General features: G+C 36.7%; 2 protein-coding genes across 3 annotated transcripts in view; both read left to right on the forward strand.

Annotated features, from left to right (window-relative positions):
- Positions 1–4,451, forward strand: part of LOC119831784 (glutathione S-transferase E14-like) — a 5,669-nt gene extending 1,218 nt beyond the window's left edge. The window contains exons 2-6 of one of the 2 annotated variants that reach the window (XM_038355293.1): positions 1,346–1,417; positions 3,193–3,349; positions 3,624–3,821; positions 3,910–4,026; positions 4,107–4,451. In XM_038355293.1, the coding sequence (XP_038211221.1) occupies positions 3,203–3,349; positions 3,624–3,821; positions 3,910–4,026; positions 4,107–4,292 (648 nt within the window). In that variant the 5' untranslated portion in view covers positions 1,346–1,417; positions 3,193–3,202 and the 3' untranslated portion in view covers positions 4,293–4,451. Of the gene's footprint in view, positions 1–1,270; positions 1,418–3,192; positions 3,350–3,623; positions 3,822–3,909; positions 4,027–4,106 lie in introns of those variants that run through there. The other variant, XM_038355292.1, reaches the window with a different exon arrangement.
- Positions 4,452–4,735: 284 nt separating this feature from the next.
- The window catches only part of LOC119831951 (epidermal growth factor receptor substrate 15-like 1), a 19,408-nt gene continuing 3,329 nt past the window's right edge, over positions 4,736–20,814 (forward strand). Inside the window, exons 1-16 of the mRNA XM_038355520.1 lie at positions 4,736–4,823; positions 5,225–5,269; positions 6,971–7,105; positions 10,653–10,751; positions 11,214–11,366; positions 12,073–12,183; positions 12,701–12,919; positions 13,219–13,403; positions 14,012–14,186; positions 14,676–14,855; positions 15,418–15,507; positions 15,953–16,150; positions 16,686–16,841; positions 17,183–17,329; positions 17,680–17,769; positions 18,344–18,550. Of these exons, the coding sequence (XP_038211448.1) occupies positions 4,797–4,823; positions 5,225–5,269; positions 6,971–7,105; positions 10,653–10,751; positions 11,214–11,366; positions 12,073–12,183; positions 12,701–12,919; positions 13,219–13,403; positions 14,012–14,186; positions 14,676–14,855; positions 15,418–15,507; positions 15,953–16,150; positions 16,686–16,841; positions 17,183–17,329; positions 17,680–17,769; positions 18,344–18,550 (2,217 nt within the window). The 5' untranslated portion in view covers positions 4,736–4,796. The remainder of the gene's footprint in view (positions 4,824–5,224; positions 5,270–6,970; positions 7,106–10,652; positions 10,752–11,213; positions 11,367–12,072; positions 12,184–12,700; positions 12,920–13,218; positions 13,404–14,011; positions 14,187–14,675; positions 14,856–15,417; positions 15,508–15,952; positions 16,151–16,685; positions 16,842–17,182; positions 17,330–17,679; positions 17,770–18,343; positions 18,551–20,814) is intronic.

Below are 20,814 nucleotides of genomic sequence, written 5' to 3' on the forward strand. Positions count from 1 at the left end.
GATACGGACTTACGCGGGTGAAACCGCGGGACGCAGCTAGTATTAGTATAGATTAATATGCGTGACGAAGGAGAAGGCGTTTCTCAACTGATGCTTAACGATGTGACCTGATATCTTATACATGATATCAATGCTTATATATGTATGACTAGCTTATGTTATTCTAATTGTCCAGCTATCTACGTACCAAATATCATTGCAATCGGTTCAGTAGTTTTTACGTGAAAGAGCAACAAACACACACATCCTTACAAATTTTATATGATTATAGACACTAGTATGACTACTTCAATATTGTTATTGATATGATATTAAATTGAGACCATAACATATTTTTTTGACTATCAGCGTGGTTTTACCCGCGTTAGGAAGGTTGCTTTACAAAGTAGCGTAAGTTATTTCTTATTACATCAGACATCTGCCGGTGAAAGTCCCATCAAAATCGGTCCAACTCTTCCAGAGATTAGTCGTAACAAACAGACCGACAGAGAGAACGATAAAAAATGTAATTTTGGTGTATGTAAAGTATGTTTATTCATATAGATGTAGTAAAAGAAGGTTATTTTAATATAACAAAGACACTCCAATTTTATTTATATCTCTCTATACAATCTGCGCCCCGCGGTTTCACTGTCTCCCGTAGGAATATCGCGACAAAAAGTTGCCTATATGTTATTCCAGTTGTCCAGCTATCTACGTACCAAATTTCATTGTAATCAGTACTTTTTGCGTGAAAGAGTACCAATGATCCATACACATATAAATACATTCATCCATACTAACAAATTTTCGCGTTTATAATATTAGTAGGACAATATAAATAAATAAAGTTGACAAATAGTAAATAGATGTTAGTATTCGAAAATAATATACCTGTGGTGTAGAATTCCGATTCTTATATAAAATCATATAGACATAGACATACATTTATTCACAATCAAACACACACACAACAATTAACAAATATAGCCACAACAATTAAACAAACAACAATTAACAACAAAAATATAGCCTAGACTACATTGATATGTGGGGGAGCCGGAGGCCCATTTCCTTTTCCTCACCCGTCCCAGTCCATTCCTTCTTTCCAGTCGTCAATCCTTTCCCTTTCCTTTACCCCACATTCACAGAGGCACTACCTCTGCGAATGCTCATGGGCGGTGGTGATCGCTTACCATTAGGCGAACCACCAGCTCAGTTGCCCACTATGACATAAAAAAAGATATGCTTGGTTAACTAAATGTATTAGAAAACATGAACTTACGCACACAATATCCTGAACCTTATGTTCAGCTTTATCCATGTCCAAGTCCACTTCAGTAACGCTAATGTTCATCGCATCCAGCGCCATCATCACCGACCTGCAGGCGGGACTTCGATCAGCCTTCCACAACGTGCAGTGCCTGCGGATTGAAACGTATGGTCTGTCGTCAATTAGATGGGAATTGAAAAGATATTTAGCAGTTCATAATAATAAAAAAATAAACAAAAAAATGTGTAATAATGTGTGTGTGTGTGTGTGTGTGTCCATGGGAATTACGTTTGAACTCGCGGGTGAAGCCGGGGGCGGAAATGTAGTAAGTAATTACTACATGGCATAAAACAAAGCCTCAAGCCAAAACTTTAATTTTTTAAACTACGCAACGGATTTTGACGGGGGTTTTATTTTAAAGATAGATTGTATCAAGAGAAAGGGTTATATGTATAATAACATTTATTATACTACTCCGAATTAAACGCGTGCGAAGCCGCGGGCAGATCTAATAAAGTATAACATTTGTGTAAGTTGTGGTCACATACAATAGGTTGTGCATACGCCAACTTATATTTAAAAACGATCTGTAGCTTAAGTTTACATGTAACAACCATTTGTGATCCTTAAAAAATAAAATAAAAAAAATAAATAAAATATTTAAATGTTGCAGAATTAAAATTATAGCAAAACTTACTTTAACGAAGCTAGCGGTTTGCTTCCAACTTTACCCATTTTTAAAGTAATGTTTTTTTTTGTATTATTGTTTCCTTTTTTTTTATTTTACAGATTGATTTACATGTTAATTTTAATAAATAATTAATCCATGACATCAAGGTAAGAGGCAATTCTAGGTTATTTTCTTTTGTTAATTTTTCTGTCTATTGGGTACCAATAAGGTCATATAATATCATCAATAATAATCAAATCAGATCAAATTCTTTACTGTGAACCAAACCATATATAATAATATTAGTAATAATGTAGTTTATAATCCTATCCTACTAATATTATAAAGGCGAAAGTTTTTAAGGATGTGTGTGCGTTTGTTGCTCTTTCAAGCAAAAACTACTAAAACGATTGTAATGAAATTTGGTACGTAGATAGCTGGACAACTGGAATAACAAAAAGGCTACTTTTTATCTCGATATTCTTACGGGATACGGACTTACGCGAGTGAAACCGCGGGGCGCAGCTAGTTTTATATATATTGTTATAGTTTTTATTTAGAACAACACAATTAAGCGAATAAAAAAGCTATTGTCCCTTTATAGGACAAAATATTATTTTACTTCCTTTTAGCTTAAAAAGTATTTACAACCACATTGTACTTATTTCGGCATATTATCCCTAATTGGTCGATAAGATATAATTCTACCCTCCTTATAGTTATTGTAACAGATCTTTAGTTTCAGTTAGAGTTATAGTATTCTGCTCAAACATTCTAATTTTTTAATACTTTTAAAAAGGATGAAGCTAGTATATTTATGGATATCGCTAATGTTTTATTTATTGTGACTTCATTTTTATTCCTGAATTGATCAAATGATGTTTATTCAGCGTAAATAATACGAACTTCGAAGACAGTATGGTTAGTTACCTAGAACTGGTTTGTTTACACAAGTTGTCTATAAAATGATCCACTGTATGAAGAATATAATAAGATACGTTATTCCATATGGATTACAGTGCCGTCAATATGCAATGTAAGTGTTAAAAAAGCATAATATTCGTATGAATCATTTTTTAAATAGTTAAAAATACACAGGCATTTACTGATTGCACGTTGGTAGTTATAAAAATACAGAACAACTCCCAAATTTAATATATCATAATAAATTGATTTTATTAAAACAATTATTTCAATTAATTTATTCATTGTTTTTTTTTTTTTGCTTAAACTTAAATGATGTGTATACTTAAATTATATTATTTTTCAGAAAATACACGATGTCCCAAAAACCTGAATTATATGCAGACGAGGCCTCGCCGCCTGTTCGGTTTGTGATGATGACTGCTTCACTGCTTGATATCGAATTAATTATAAATAAAGTAGATTTATTTGCTGGCGAACACAAGAGTCAAGCGTACTATAAGGTAATAATGTGTGATGTTTTTACAGATATTAGAATTTAAATAAATGAATTTTCATGCATGTAGCATGATAGCCAACTATCCAGAACAATAGATGCAATAAACAATTATTTATTAACAAACAATAAAACCGCCTTCAAATTAACAGAACTATTTCAAGGATTTACGTGGAAAAAAAACAAATCGTCAAAATCGGTTCACCCAGTCGAAAATTCCGAGGTAACAAACAAAAAATGAAACTGTAGAAAATTAAAATTTTAACATAACTCATTTTCAGATAAATCCACTACAAAAAGTGCCAGCCTTAGTTATTGAAGACAAAACAATTCTTGATAGCCATGCCGCCGCCATTTATTTATGTCAGAAAGCGCCTGCGCAGCTTCTCTATCCTATCGATCCTTTTGAGAGAGCAAAAGTAAATGAAATGCTGTTTTATAACTCTAGCAGGTTGTTTCCGCTAGATAGTGAAATTATTGTAAGTAAACTGTAAGATAAATGTTTGAAAATTGAATAAGTAAGAAGTGTTTGTATTAATAAAAACACAACTAATACGTATTTTTTAGTCCTCATATTTTGCTGGCAATTGGCCGGTGCCAGAAACAAAGAAAGATGAATGGTATGATGCGTTGGACTATTTAGAGATTAATCTGAACAAAAATAAATGGCTTGTTGGAGCTGAGGTAAATTTTCTTAACATTGGATATTTCGGAATAGAAATTATAGGCAGCGTATGCGTATAACACACAAAATTCTATTTCAGATGTATTTATGTGATATCTGTGTGATGTTGACTGTGACATCCCTGCAATTACTAATTCCGATTTCCGAACGGCACATAAATATAAAGAAGTGGCTACAAAGGTTTGAAGCATTGCCATGCTATGAAATTAATCGACGAGGATTGGAAAGGCTGGCACACTTTATTGAATTGTACAAACACAAATAATAATTTGAAAAAAGCAATTTTGTTAATGGAACATTTACAGAATTACATTACATTAGCGGCGGTAAATAAAAAAAAAATCGTTCGTCTCATTTTTTTAAGCGAATATGTTTATAGGAATTTTCATAGAACAAATATTGCATTTTTCATAGAACAAATATTGCTATTGTTACTATAAGACTAGTATCTTTCAGTCATTTTTTTTTAAATGTAGCAAACATTAGATTATGATAATAATGAATAAAAATTAGTTTTCGAATGCATTAATTTTCTTTTATTTCTCTATATTCCATCCCTTCGTTAAATACGTAATTATTAAGAAATAACTGCGATTGCGGTAATAATTAATTATTTTATAATTTGTAATAATTTGAATCGAATGATTCAATCGATTTTCTTAACACAATTTAAAACCGATCAATTTTAAAAACAAAGGGACATCATTTTAAATGTCAAGTGTCTCTAGTCAATGGACTCTATTGATTGGTCGACAGGGAGATGTAAAAAATGGCTGCCTTGCCTTCTCCTACTCAGGTAGAATTTACCCGAATAAAATAAATAGTTTAGTGCTAATTTAATGTTAATGTGCCTGAAAATCATCACTTAACAATATCCTATCGTTTTGTGAAAATTGATTGCCAGCCTGAATATTACAACTACTAAATTGCGGCGTCGAAGTGTCGGGAACTCGTAGACTGATTACGCTGATGTTAAAACTAGAAATCAACGGTTTACGTTAATAATTAAAATTGCGTTTATTTATTACAAAAATTAAAAGTGTAGTGATATCCGTGGTCATTGTCAGAGATTTTGGTTAAATTGTGTTAAAAGTTGTACTGTTACAAATTCTGTAGATATGTCACACCCATAAAACCTTTTTAAATAGTGTAAAGTTTAATATTTGACCAACAAAAATGTGGATTGAACCATTGCAGGTGGCAGGGACCCACAGTTCTATATACGAGGCCTATTATCATCAAGTAAGTTGTAATTATTGTATTTATAATACATATTAGATTAGTGACATTTGGATTCTTAATCCCTATAAAAGCATGTTTTGTTGTATAAATTGACTTATGCAGCTTTAAAAACTTGGAAATACAGAAGGTTACATTATAAGTAACACTGCTGTGTAAATAAGGTAACAATTTGAATTGAAAATCAAATAATAAATTAAGTTCAGGGTGAGATATGGATCTGGTGTCTAAAGTTTGTAATCGATGTAAATTGTAATTATTAAAGGGAATACATATAAACATATGATTTACAGATATTCATAATTGATCTTAAACTTGTTTTTACATATGGGAAATATTTTGGAGATAAGAGAACTGTTGCAATAAATTTAATTCTTTATCTTGATACTAGCTGCGCCCCGCGGTTTCACCCGCGAAGGCCCTTATCCCGTAGGAATATCGCGATAAAAAGTTGCCTATATGTTATTCCAATTATTCAGCTATCTACGTGCCAAATTTCATTGCAATTGGTTCAGTAGTTTTTATATGAAAAAGCACACACAACTCTTCAAGCTTTCGTATTTATAATATTAGTAGGATAGAATTAGAATTATTATTTCCTTGGATGTCCTTTGTTAATAATTTGTGATATAATTACTCAGGTTCACATACCATATGTCATTGATCTTGTTATGACCAAATTTTAAGGTAGATTATCTCAAATATACAATTATAGCTAAATATACTAAGATTAGCACTATATAACAATGAAAAGGTTCGAGACTAATATCTTTGTTAGGTAGAATAACCTGTATTTATAATTTGATATTCTAATCATTGGTTTTACTAGATTAATTGTCATTTATCATAATTATTTGCCTTGGTTATGTGACCTAAAACATGCCTTGCTAAAATTGAGAAGCCTCTTAAAGCCCATTGTAGCTATGAAATGACTATTAGTTTATAGCAATGGTTATCAATGCCCGGGTACTTCTTGTTCCAATTTGATGTTACATAAGTTTAAAATATCGTATTATACTGATTTTAAGATTACTCAGTGAACATAATTTTATAGGATAATATGCATTTTCCATCATTAGTTTTGCTTATCTTAGCTGCAAGCTGTGCTTTTGAGGGTATTTTTTTTGGAATAGTCCCTCATTTATGTTCCATTAACAATAAGCTCTAGTGTCAGTGGCTTTGCCATGGCATTAAGACTAATGTCTGATGAGCAGACTTTAACTTTTCTTGTAGTTACCCAAAGGAGCCTTGGACTTTTTACTTTACATAACAGTTAAAGAAGCATATTATGGTAATCCACATAGATATCCATTGCTGTGCCAAATTTCACCTTGTTTTTTGTGTAAATGAGTTGAGTAGAATCGAACATTCTTTTAGAAATGACATACTTATTATCAGATTTTAAATGTCATTTATTTAAGATATTATAAAACCCTGCATTAAACATGTCACATCTTAGTCTCCCCATGACCATGGGCACTGCAAAGTGTTTGAACATTGTGTTAAATAATATAATGAATAATTTGTGTCTCAAATCTGATAAAAGTGTTGAATTCTAAATTTAGAATACTTGCATAAAACTAATTAAAACAAAATGTTGATTAAGCATTCATATTCACAAATTTTTGTCTTTATATAATGTATTTGTTTTATACACTTAGTACTTCATGTGATAGTACTATAATTACTGATCACTGATTGCAGGTGGATCCAAATGGCACTGGGGCGATACAGGCTCTGGACGCAGCTAGATTCCTCAAGAAGTCTCGTCTCAGTGATGTGGTCCTCAGTAAAATATGGGATCTCTCTGATCCCACTGGCAAAGGATATTTGGATAAAGTAAGTACACGTTAATGTCAGCTTACAAATAAAAACGATATATGTCAAAATTGCTTCTCTCTTTTGAAAGATCTGAGCAAGCAAAGTCAAAAAAAAATACAGTCTAATTGAGTAACTCCTTTTTTAAGTCTGTTGAATATGTGACTATTCAGAATTTCGGATGCAAGAAATTTAGATTATGAATTCAGAATGCATGTTATACCTTCTTCATACAAACATACATACGCTGGGGTTATATTTAATCATTGTATCGGTTGTGGTGCAAAAATGCTAGCAGGCATATATTATAACAGATTCTGTAATTTTAAGATATGTGTGAGGCACATACAATAAGGTTGCATCACCATTCCACTAAGTTTCCATTAAAAAAAAAATTAAGAGATGTGTGAAATTCATAAAGATAAAATTGAAGATGCCTTGAAGATTTCTTTTATCTTATAAGATCAATACTAACTTTTATCTTATCATTCATAAGCTGCCAGTTAAAAATATGGCATACTAGCTGATATTTTCATTGTGTTGTTTTTAAGCTACGTAGAAAAAACAATATCGCTTACCGTATCTGTCCCTATGTATGTATGCTTAAATTACGCAACGAATTTTGATGGGGTTTTCTTTAATAGAGGGTAGAGTACCTCAATCTATAAAACTACTCCGAATGTAACACGTGCGAAGCCGCGGGCAGAAGCTAGCACCTGAATGATATATGAGTAGGCGTTAAAAGCCGGTGTTACGCTCCAGTCTGAGCTTATTGCCGGCAGTCTTAATATTTTTTAAGATATTAAATTGATAGTGTGAGTATTAAAAGAGCTATACGTATAACGTCAGGTTTTATTTTTTTTTATTGCTGAAAATGTGCGAATGAAAAAAAACCTTTCTCATATGTTTATGCATAAGCAAACATTCAAATCTCATTACCACCTTTAACGATTTTCTAACAAAAGTTATAAGGGCTAACAAATTACGCCATCGACCTTTTATCCTACGAAAGCTATGACCTTTCTAGATTTTACGTTTGTCAGACAGTCGCCTCATAAAAAGTGTTGGCCTAGGCCCAAATATAACTGTAATAAGGTCGATGCATTCGCCGAAATCCATAATTTTTTGAAGCATGCGTGAATGGATAAATTTTATGTTAATATTCTCGTTTGTCTTAATTTTTAACCGACTTCAAAAAAAAAGTAGGTTAGTATTAATTCGGTTGTATTTTTTTTTGGTTTTGTTGACCTTCAGTGCTGTCGGCTGAGTGAACCGATTATGTTGATTTTTTTTCTTTGGAAAGATGATGCGTTCGGTTTAGTCCCATTTAAATTTGGTCTAGTTCTGACAATTTAAAGTCTGTTTAGTTTTATTGCTAATAAAAAAATTCTTTATTTGAGAGTAACAAGGGCCCAATAGCAACCGGTTTCACGTACTTTTGTAACTTTTTATCATTGCAGTAAAGGAAACTTTGTTTATTTTAAATATAACTCTCGTCTTTAAATCTTGAACTCGACTAAATGTTTAGTAAGTAAGGGTTATTAACAAACATTTGTTTCTTTGTCATTTAAAAGTAAGATATTGTGATTAGTTACATGTGCAACATTATAGAAACGGATCAAAAATTGCGGCATTAAAATAATCCGGAATACGCCCTGCGTCCCAAATTTCATTCAATTTAGTGCCAGTACAGGCTTCAAACATTTTTGTGACAAGCAATCAATAAAGGCGCCTTTAATAATAATTGACACAGATCTGTTTTGTATTTGATTGAATCATTTATAGGAAAAAGGTAAAGAATGCGAAGAATCTAAACTAGAGAATTGTTTCTTACGCTGAGTCAGTTTGTCTACTCAGCGTTTAAACTATTTAAATCTCTGTATGTAAATAAAATTCTCGTCTCGTGTTAGTATCCATACTCCTCCGTAACGGCTGGACCAATTCTCACGAAATGTTGTGTGCGTATTATTGAGACAAATATTTGAGAAAAAAAATCACGAGTTTGAAAAAAAGTTCCAATATATTTTTCACCAGCCTTTAGCTGATATTTATTTTTGCGTGCATAGCCTTAACACTGAAATAAGTAATATCTCAGTTCAACCTTTACAATCACTAGTTAGAGCTAGTCAGTAGTTAATTTTTAACCTATAAACGCCCCCACGTCAGTGATAGTAGGTACATTAACATGATAATATGACAATATCGACTGTAAAGGATGTATTATATGTTTAATTGCGTATAGTGACATGTTATCTATGTAGCTAACTGACGAATTTGTTGACTATTTGTGTGTTTGTGTTTGAGGTTGAATCATACCCACTCCATATGATTTTTTGCTCTTGAGGTGATTACTGATTAGAGTGGGATTTTATAGCATTAAGTGTTTAAATATTGAATTATCTGTGCGTGTCATGTTTGTTTTCTGATTCTGTGGTTAGGTAATGTACGATTTATATCTTTTTCTATTTTATTCTTATCAGAAAATCGTGTACTGTGAAAGCAGTATAATGATAGAAGAGCAGAGATGATTAGTAATTGTTATGGATTGTTCGTTTGTTCTTTTTAGTGGTTTCATTCGAGATTAAAATTTACACGTCAGTCGTATTTTAACTTTTTTAGTTTGTCAGGTTTTCGTTATATTTCATAGCGTATAAACAATTATAATAGTACTATGTAAACGCTTAATCGGTTTTGGATTTGATTTTTGCGAAGAGATTAATTAGGCCATGATTAGTATCATACAAGCTTTAATACAAATATGTTGAACATCGAATGAAATAATACTACAGTGAGCAATAGGAGCGATGTTGCATCTATCGATTTTCTTGTACGTAAGGAGGCGATAATTATAGACGAGAAACGTAACTGAACTGTGAGTGATTGATAATAATTGTTTTTTTCTCGCTTTTCCCCCTCTTTGGCTTATTGCTGAGAGTATCACTATCGTTTGAAATTAGTTAAAAGGAAATTTTCGTTCGAACTTATTTCGATTTGATGATGTATCCAGCCCATTTGGAAATCCTTGGGAGTCTCATCATCATTATCATCTGTAAATATTTTGACCAGTTAAATATAATATTTGAATTGATTCCCCACTGGAGCTAGCGGGAGGGTATAATTTTCCCATAGTTATATTTGTCTGGAGGTCCGTATCCTTCTTCCTCTCAGCTCATTTCTATATTCCCGTAGTCAATTCTTTACCCATCCTTTACCCCTTAAAAGCAGGCAACGCATTTGCACTCTTCTAATGGCGAATCCATCAGGCGAACCATCAGCTCAGTTGCCTACCATGACATTAAAAAATCTCTACACATTTGCAACCTTTTATACTGCTGTGCTATAAATGTTTCTTAAAAAACAGTTTTAATCGAGTCTGTTGTTCTGGAGAAAAATTGTTACAAGGACGTTTTTTATTATCCGTTTCGCTACACAAAAGTGTCCGATGTCTAGTCTGTGGAAGTTATTAATTTAAAAGAAATGATCGATTACCGCCTTCTGAAGTTTACAGTTATTTAAAAAACATATACCTGTAGAAACAGATAATAATAATAAATTATTTCGTTTACAGGCAGGTTTATTCGTAGCATTGAAGCTGGTTGCGCTGGCGCAGGCCGGCAAGGACATAAACATGAGCAATATACACTCTGAGACGCCGCCACCTAAAGTTGTAAGTAATATTTTTGTGCTTTTGATAATTTTTAAATCTTAATTTATTTATGTTTTATGTCCAAATGGTTTGACCCCAAAAAAAAAGTAGCCTGTTTCGCAAGGGAGTGAATGCATGCTAATAATGTTATGTAATTAAATACTATACTCGCAAATAACAATAAAATATAATTTACTTAATTTTGTAACTTTGGTCTTGGCATTTATCATTCAAGACCTCTGCTAATGTTGAACGAAGTAATACTTTATTCAAGACCCTTCTTCATTTTGGGTATCCTAATAATAGTTAATAATAATATGTATAATCTATTTTCGATGTTTTCTGGTATTCGACCTCGATCGATTTTAAAATTCTTCTTGTACAAGAAAGCCATATATTTACCGTGTAACAAGCTATTTATTGTTTCGACCCGGGCTGATCCGGGGTGAGAGGACAGTGACTCACGCCAGTTGCCTACCCCAGGGTGAGCTGCCGAAAGTGCCGCCGGCGAGCGCGAGCCCGATGCCCGCGCTCGCGCCGCTCAGCGACTGGAGCGTGAAGCCGGCAGAGAGGGAGAAGTACAGCCAGCTGTTTGACTCGCTGCAACCGACCAATGGACTGATTCCCGGGAATAAGGTGGGTATTTTAAGACTCTGCTAGCTCTAAACGGTAGTTAAATATAGTTCTGTCTGATGATAAGAATAGGAAATCAGGGTTGGGACATCTGTTTGATTTGCTGCAGTTCAGCTGATGAATGATTCCCTGGAATAAGGTCGGTTTTGTAACCGTTCAGGATAGGGTCTAACGCTAAACAGTAGTCCAATCCAGCTCTTTTGGTATTTAGAATTGGAGACCAGCGGAGCAGAAATGTATTGAGTCCGAGAGATTCGTTTGGTGTTGCCACCGAATCTACACTTGGTCTACAGACAACAAACAAGAAACGCGACGAAACCAGAGTATTAAGTGATATTAGAGGTCCTAGGCGTGGTCGGGCACCTGTTAGTTAGGTTTTTTTGATGACAGAGCAAGCAAAAGAGCACATGGGCCACCTGATGTTAGGTGGTCAACTCCGCCCATAAACATTTGTAACACTAGAGGTGTCACAGTTGCTATGCCGGCCTTTGTAAGTGACTACTCACCTTAAGTATACGCCATTTTCATTTAGCCAGATGATCTATTCACTTGGATAGATCAACTGAGTAATATCAGATTTGTGACCACTAGTTGTTAGCGAAATTTGTTTATTTCTGATCAACCTATAATAAGTTAAATATAGAGTTCCATGAACTTCGAGTCAGTTTATTGTTTCATGTGATTAATGCAAATCGATGTATGTACATAGGTGAAAGGAGTATTAATGGAGTCAAAGCTCCCGTTGGAGACACTCGGCAAGATCTGGGACCTCGCCGACCAGGATAAGGATGGCATGCTCGATAGGCACGAATTTATTGTGGTATGTGGCCATTTTTGTTGATATGTGGTCGTTCTATTTTTAAATAAATTGCTTGCTAATAATATTATATGTCTACCATTATATAATATATATAATGGTAGACATATTTTATATTTGTATTTATAGACAATGAAGCCTGTATTTGTTAGTTTTGTATTACAGGCTTTTTGTTTTAAAAATATCTTTGATTGTCTCTAATAATTGTAAAAATATGTTCCTTGTTTCTAAAAAGAAAAATGTAAAAAATATTTAAAGATGTTGAATGTTTCTGAAGTTTTACCCGATGACGTTGGTAAATAGTGTATGAAATATAATGTGATATTATGATATTAATGGGAATTATGTACCAATGTAATTACTGTGTCCTCTATTACTATTCAATTTTTCTATTGAAATTAAAATCTCTATATTTGACTTCTTCTAACCCGCTTATAATCCAACCAAGAGTGGCTGCTGAGATATATATGAAAATCAGCTTTCAATTAATATAATCCCCCTTCACCTTCGCTCCGTGCAGGCGATGCACCTGGTGTACAAGGCGCTGGAGAAGCACGCGGTGCCGACGAGCCTGCCGCCGGAGCTGCGCGCGCGGCCCCCCCGCCCGCCGTCGCGGCCCCCGTCGCGGCCCCCCTCGCGCCCCCCCTCGCCGCAGCCGCGCCCGCACCCGCCGCACCCGCCGCGCCCGCAGCAGCCCCCCGCTACCAACCTGCTGGACGGCCTGCTCGACCTGTCAAGTGTGAGTTTGCTTTTAAACCAACTTAAAAAATAGGAGGAGGTTCTCAATTTGACTGGATTTTTTTAAGTTAGGTAATTCAGAACTTTCTATGAGTGAGCTAAGCCTTCCGTGTCGTGTCCATTTAAATTTGCACAATACACTACTACAATTTTGATGATTACAGTGGCATTGCATGTTTAAAAATGGACAATTAGGTTCATATAATATAAATACCTATGTTATTTCTTCGCGAAGAAAATACAAATACTCGTCTAGTCTACACAGACTAATAAAAAAAAAATAACGCATATATTTTTTAGCCGCCATCGTCCACACCGTCACCAGCGCCACCTACAACCCAGTGGATAACCCCCGCGGAGCGCGCGAAGTACGACGCGCAGTTCGCCGCCGCGGACACGGACCGCGACGGGTTCGTGTCCGGCGCGGAGATACGCCACGTGTTCCTCGACACCGGCCTGCCGCAGGCGACGCTCGCGCACATATGGTGAGTGCGCACGCGCAGGACAATTAGGCCGATTGGAAAATTAATATCCTAATGTTCTTTCCATATTTGCAAAACGTTTTATTACTTCAATTTAATTAATTTTCATAGATATTTTATATAAATAAATGTTGTCATTAGAAATAGTAAAGTTTTTTAACAGATATGATATATGCGCATATCATTGCAGTCGCATATAGGTATTTAAAGACGTGCACTCGTACACACGCACACGTAGACGCATATACAAAAACATATAAAACTTACTAAAATGTTTTTGAATATTTTTTTGCTGTAACAATTTATTGCTTTCCGATCCGTTAAGAAATTTAAATTGCCTATCAATTAAGACTCTATCGTAATTTTATAGTAAACTAGCTGCGCCCCGCGGTTTCACCCGCGTAAGTCCGTACCCCGTAGGAATATCGGGATAAAAGTTGCTTTATGTTATCCCAGTTGTCCAGCTGTTTACGTACCAAATTTCATTGCAGTCGGTTTAGCAGTTTTTGCGTGAAAGAGCAACAAACGCACATATATCCTTACAAAGTTTCGCATTTATAATATTAGTAGGATATCAGTAGGATTCTAATATGACGTATGCACTCGTGCAGGGCGCTGTGCGACACGTCGAGCACGGGCAAGCTGACGCGCGCGCAGTTCGCGGCCGCCATGTGCCTGGTGGCGCGCGCGCTGCGCGGCCAGCCGCCGCCCGCCGTGCTGCCGCCCGACCTGCTGCAGCCCGCGCAGCCCGCGCAGCCCGCGCAGCCGCCGCTCGCCGCCGCGCTGGTGAGTACGCAGCTTAGGATGTTTTATAGTGGGGAAGTCTCGTATAGACCTCCGACCTGCGAAGGGGCCGTCGGTTATGGCGATTTCTTTCTTACTACACCCCACTGATTTCCGTAGAACTGTTTTAGTGAAGGTGCCGCAGGTGCTGTTTAGAATTCGTCCGCGACCAGCTTTAGGAACTAACTTGCTGCGCCCCCCGGTTTCACCCGATATTCGATTCAATTGAGTTGGATCTTTATAAGAATTACTGTACCAACATTTAACTGCTTTGCTACTTTCCTGCTGAATGCCTGATTTTAGAAAAATATTTTAATCTATTTTACCATATAATTGTCACAGCAACACGTAAAATAAGGCTGTTTAAGTTTATTAATCTCGCAGATTCGATTATTTTATCTATATCAATTTATGAAACAACATTCTGTGTTTGTAATGTACCTTCATTAAATAGCAAGAAAGTTAAGATATCGATTACTGATAAATCCGCAGCTGTCGCAGCCGCCGCCGCAGCCGGAGCCGGTGTCGCTGGGCCCGCAGCCGACGCCCGAGCTGGAGGCGATTGCGCGCGAGGTGGAGTCGCTGGCGCGCGAGCGGCTCGCGCTCGACGCGGAGGTGGCCGCCCGCACGCGCGACCTCGCCACCAAGACGGGCGAGGCGGACAGCCTGCAGGTGTGTGTCACGCACCGTGCCGTGCCGCGCCGTGCCGTGCCGTGCCGTGCCGTGCCGTGCCGTGCCGTGCCGTGCCGTGCCGTGCCGTGCCGTGCCGCGCCGTGCCGTGCCGTGTGCCGTGCCGTGCGCCGTGCTCCTTTTCTTTCATTCCATAATCGGGCAACTGAGCTGGTGGTTCGCCTGATGGTAAATGATCACCACTGCCTGTGAATATTCGCAGAGGTGGTGCCTGGGTTGCGCTGTCCGCTTTTAAGGGGTAAGGGGTAAGGGATAAGGATTGACGACTGGAAAGAAGGAATAGTCAGGGAATGGTGAGGAAAAGGAAACGGGCCTCCGATCTTGGTTATATTCTGATCGCGAAATTCTGTGACTATCTAGTTATATGGGAGTCGAGCACGCTTCGGCTTTTTTATTAATGTATCACAATAATCACCTGCACATTTAGGTCCTTCGAGCCGGATTATCATATTATTTATAGATAGGTTATTGAAAACGGTTGTACGTTGTTTGGTAGGAGATTTTTAGAGTGGACAATCTTTACAATTCATAACAATTATTGCAGAGTGAATTGGACACATTAACCGCGACATTGAAACAGTTGGAAAACCAAAAAGGGGAGGCGCAAAAAAGGTTGAACGATTTGAAATCACAAGTAAGTTATTGTAACGTAGACTATTTGTATTACTTGTATTATACTTTTCTCACTTCTATTAATATCTAATAAATAACTTTGTAAGTAGTGTTTTCTTTGGATTGCAAAATATTTTTTTTAATCCCTTGAAGTTTTATGATTCTGTTGTATGTATATTTTAATAAAATAACACTGGCTATCCGCCTGCTTTTTTACCTGTGTAGTCAAATGAAAAGATTAGAAAGCTAAGAAAGTTTGACAAAGTTCCATTTCATTAATAATTAAACATTAATAATACTTTAGTGTACAGATGATAATTTCTCAGTACTATCATTTATTTATTATTTATTGTACAATTTATCTAATAAAATAAGATTATCAAGAACTGACACAGAGCAAATTTTACAAATTTCGGGACTCGAGACTCGAATATTTACCCTAATGAACCCCCCATCGATATATGCAGGTGGAGAAGCTGCGCAGCCAGGTGTCCGCGCAGGAGGCGGCCGCGGCGGAGACGGAGGCGGAGGTGGGCGCGCGGCGCGCCGCCGCCAACACGCTGCGCGAGCGCGAGCGCGCGCTGCACGACGAGGAGCTCGCCGCGCGCGCCGCGGCCGACGCGCTCGCCGCGCAGCTCGCGCGCTCCGTGCTCGCCGTCAGCCAGGTCCGCGCTCACCTGCATACATACATACGTACGAGTAACATCACATCCGCGTCGCGTTCCTACATTACACATTAAAATTAATTACTTCATAGTTTATTAATAAATTATGGTCAGATTAATTAAAGTTATTATTTTTACTTTATCACAACGATCACCTGCATATCATCATTTGGTCTTTCGAGCCTAACATATTATTGAAATAGCACTCACATGTGCATTGTGCATACATATTATATACGCAAGCGCACATGCACTTACGCTCACGTACACGCACTCTTACACACGCCCACGTACACGCACTCGTACACGCACACGCGCACACATGTAGATGTAATTAACTTGGTTACGAAAGAGGCGGTATCCTCCTGGCACAGATTTTCTTCTCAACTTTCTAAGAGGACTTACTGTCTTGTAGAAAAAAAAACTTTCCAATTTGAAATAAATAATAATATTTTTACGCTGTGTTAACTTTACATGTACCATATCACAGTTATAACAGTTTCATTATAAACATTTGTAATGCATCGTCTTTCAGATGAAGATAAAGCTAAGCCACCTGGAAGACCAGCACCGCTCGCTGACAGCGGCGCTGGAGGCGCTGGAGGCGGGCGGCGCGGGCGCGGCCGCCGTGCTGCACCTGCAGCCGCAGTTCTCACACCAGTACTTGCAGCAGCTCGTGCGCGGCGACGAGGTGGGTACAAGCAGTGAGCGGTGTTTAGAGGTGCTCTTGCACCAGCACTTACCTGGAAGATATTGTCCGTCGCGGGGGCTTTAATACTTCATGTAGCAGTTCGTGCGAGGGAGGATGAGGTGACTCCAGCTGGTAACCTTAATAAAGAAAGGTTTGAGGAACGGTCCTTCGAGACGGATGTTGAAAACAGCTTTGCTGTTTATTGTTTATATTGATATTTATAACAATGCAAACTTTTTTAGATATTACGTACTCTGAATTTTAACAAATTGTATGTACACTTATGCCTAACGTAGTGCTGTCTAGAATTTTGGTCGATTTCACAATCAAATGTATTTCAGGACTCGGACGAATTTTCGAAAGCGGACTTCAGTACAATGAACGGCACCGCTAGCTTCGGCTCGGACCCGTTCAAGGATTCGGCCTTCGCCCCCGCGGCCTCCGCCGCAAACGACCCCTTCGCCCCCGCTGGGGCTAAACCAGTGCAGGTATATATTTTATTTATTTTTTTATAATGCTTCATATTATGAAAGAAATAATTACATTTATAAAATAATTTGACAGCTATAAATAAAGCTCAGAAGACGGCCTTGATGTTCACAGCAATCGCTACTAGGCAACCTGGTCTTTCATTTGTAAGAAGTTTACTTTTTACAGAGCAAAATAAAAAACAGTATCAAAAATGTAATAAAATATATGTCCGGCAAATGAATCACCTGCAGTGTACGTAGGTATATTGTATAAATAAAAACTATAGTGTGCCTTATAGTTTAGTGATAAGGTGCTTTTTAGAATAGCTGAACTGAACAATTAGAATACTTTTAATATATTATTTCAGGACGGTTTCGGCAGCGATCCGTTCGCGTCGAACGCGGACCCGTTCGCGGGCGACTCCTTCGCTGACAACGCGCAGAAACAGAACGATGATGTGAGTCGAGGGCATCGCATTACCCATAATCGTATCACACATGATTGACGCATCCTTGGTACAGTGGTAAACGCGTGAGCGTAGAACCGAGGGGTCCTGGGTTCGATTCCCGATGGGGACGCACAAAAAAGAAATGTCTCGGTCTGGCAGGACACAGAAGGCTGATCACCTACTTGTCCATAAAGAAAATCGATCAGTGAAACACATGTATATCATCTGCCCCATACCCTAGTACACGGGACTTCACTTTTTTTTATCACACATGATCACATCAACCACGTATAAATCGTACGTGGTCACGTCACATGCTATCAAATCACGCGTGGTCCCATTACACTTGGTCGCGTCACACGTGGACACACCACACATGGTAACACCAAACATATTCACATCACTCATGATCACACCATACGTGGACACATCACACACCGTCACATTACACGGTCACATAGTAACACGAAATATAGTCATGGTCACACAAGACATGGTTATATCATATTGTCATATCATACAAAATCACACATATGTTAAAATATAGAGGTATATACTATAAATTACACCTGGAACATTCCAGAGCGCGTGGGAATCGGACCCGTTCGCGGTCCTGCACGCGCCGACGCGCAACTCGAGCAACCCGGGCAACATCAGCAACGTCAGCAACGTCGGTAACGCCGGCAACGTCGGCAACGTCGGTAACGTCAGCAACGCGAGCAACAGCAGCAAGCGGCACAAGACGCCGCCGCCGCGGCCCGCGCCGCCCCGCCCCAACCCGCCGAATAAGGTATGCGTTTAAATCAAATTAAATCAGAGTTTGATGGTTGTACGCAGGGTGGATTTTTTGTAAGCTAGTTTTTGAATTTTTTATTGATTGGGATAGAAAAAATTGTTTTATACAAGAAGGCATATATAAAATACAAGAAGGCTTAATTTGTGTAATAGTAAAAGGGAGATTTTTTTGAATGAATAAAAAATAATTATTTGATTTTTAAATAGAAAATTTTCAATGTATTGAATTTCATCAAAATATTTCCCGCCGCATTTACAAATATTTCACCCTGTACCACCTAGTATAAAATTTAGTTAAATAGTTTTTTTTTTCTATCGGAAATCGAGTCTGTATAGACTAATTCACTTTATTGATACATTGATTCTTCTGAATTAATAAAATTGAAAATACAAAAAATTCAACAAGTATCAGTATCTTATTGTTGATTCTTTTCATTTGTTTTGAATTTTATTTAATACGAATTTATTTTCAGATTATGTTTGATAGCTTCAAGCCTCGTTTTATTCATAGATTTGGATGATTGTTTAGCTAATTATTATTTTATATTTCTATATTTAACGCAGCAGAGAAAGTAATATTAAATGTACGTAAAGCTTTGCTCGAATAATGCACGTCTTTACCGTTGAGAATGGCATTTTCTGTGAATCTTCGACGTGCTTAAGGAACGCTTCGGAGGCCTGTTTCCTTTCCTCACCCTTCAACAATCCATTCCTTCTTTCCAGTCGTCAATCCATTCCTTACCCTCAGGCAGCGCATTCGCAGAGGCACTACCTCTGCGAATGTTCACGGTCGGTGGTGATCGCTTACCATCAGCGAACCACCAGCACAGCTGCCCGCTATGACATATAAATCTTGTTGTATAGTAATTGACGGAATAACCTGTTAATACCATTCGGAGTGATTCTTTATGCGTAGGAAATTGTTGTCAATTGGGTAGTGGTACCTCCCCATTTCCTCGTCTCTATCCAGTATATTTTGCATAATAAAATAGAACTGATAGTGGTGGTGTTTCTTTAAGGATAAAATTAAAATTAATCGTAAATTGTAGTTGCTTTTTCCTTTCCTCTATGGATTTATTACTATAACTGTTTCATTATAATTGTAATATAAAAATGGTGGATGTGGATGTGTGTGTCTGTCCTAAAATACCATTTCAGCCTTTCGAAAATTATGAATTGACCAACAGGATTTGGACACAAATCCTAATCTTACAAAATATGTCTTAAATGAAATTTTTGTATTCTTTTATGGATTATTTAAATTTAAATGTATTAACACTACGTAAATTTATGAGAATAAAATTTCAAAATCCGTTCATATCATTAATAGAGTCCCCAACCTCTTGAAATCAAACTAAATAGGTTATTCTGCCAATTAGGTTTTGGTCCTTCGAGCCGGATACGTTATTAAATATTACAACTTACTTTCTCTGTTGTGTTAAATGCCATTCTCGTAATTTTTAGTGTGCACACATGTCGACGAACGCATGATTCTATTGTAGTAGATTTTTTTTACTATTTATGTTGCCTTAGATTTATGACTAGATTTTTTGTTTTTTTTTTTTAAATAGGGCTGTTTTGTAGTCTTTCGGTTTTAAGCTAAAACGCTTTGTTGGGACAAGCATTTGATTTGCCATTTTTGTTTTCATTTCTATGTGCATGTATTTTTCGTGAGCTTGCTGTTTTTATATTTGTCTTGCCAGTTACTGTTATATTATTTATTCATTTATTTATGTTTGTTATATTATTTATCTAATGATAATTATTTACATATTAAAAAAATATTATCGATAACAATTTATAAATTCAAGCAATGTTTGTAAATATTTTTCAATTTTTCTGTATATTGTGACGTTAGGTGTAAAAAATTAAATTGCATCTGATCATGTTTTGAGATAGAGCGGATACTGTCAATCTCATGGCGGATGATATATTCTACCTACTCGGACGTGTTTTTTTATTCAATCAATACATGGAATGAATTAGTAGACAATTAACCAATATTTCAAATTGTAATATATTGTATGATCTTTGAATATTCTTGAATAGTTGTTTAGTAAGTACTCTTGTTGATTCCGTTTATTGATAATTTTGTTAAAGCGATTTCAGGTTTATCTGTTTTAGAACATAATTGTTAGCTAAATTACGGTTGTCAATTATATAAAATATAAACTCAATTAGCGTCTCACGTCACGATATACACATCTCTTGTGCGTCATACCATCGTACACCCACTAACATTCGCTAACCACGGCTCGT

The sequence above is a fragment of the Zerene cesonia genome, chromosome 14 (genome assembly GCF_012273895.1).
Source record: "Zerene cesonia ecotype Mississippi chromosome 14, Zerene_cesonia_1.1, whole genome shotgun sequence".
In the NCBI taxonomy this organism is placed as follows: domain Eukaryota; kingdom Metazoa; phylum Arthropoda; class Insecta; order Lepidoptera; family Pieridae; genus Zerene; species Zerene cesonia.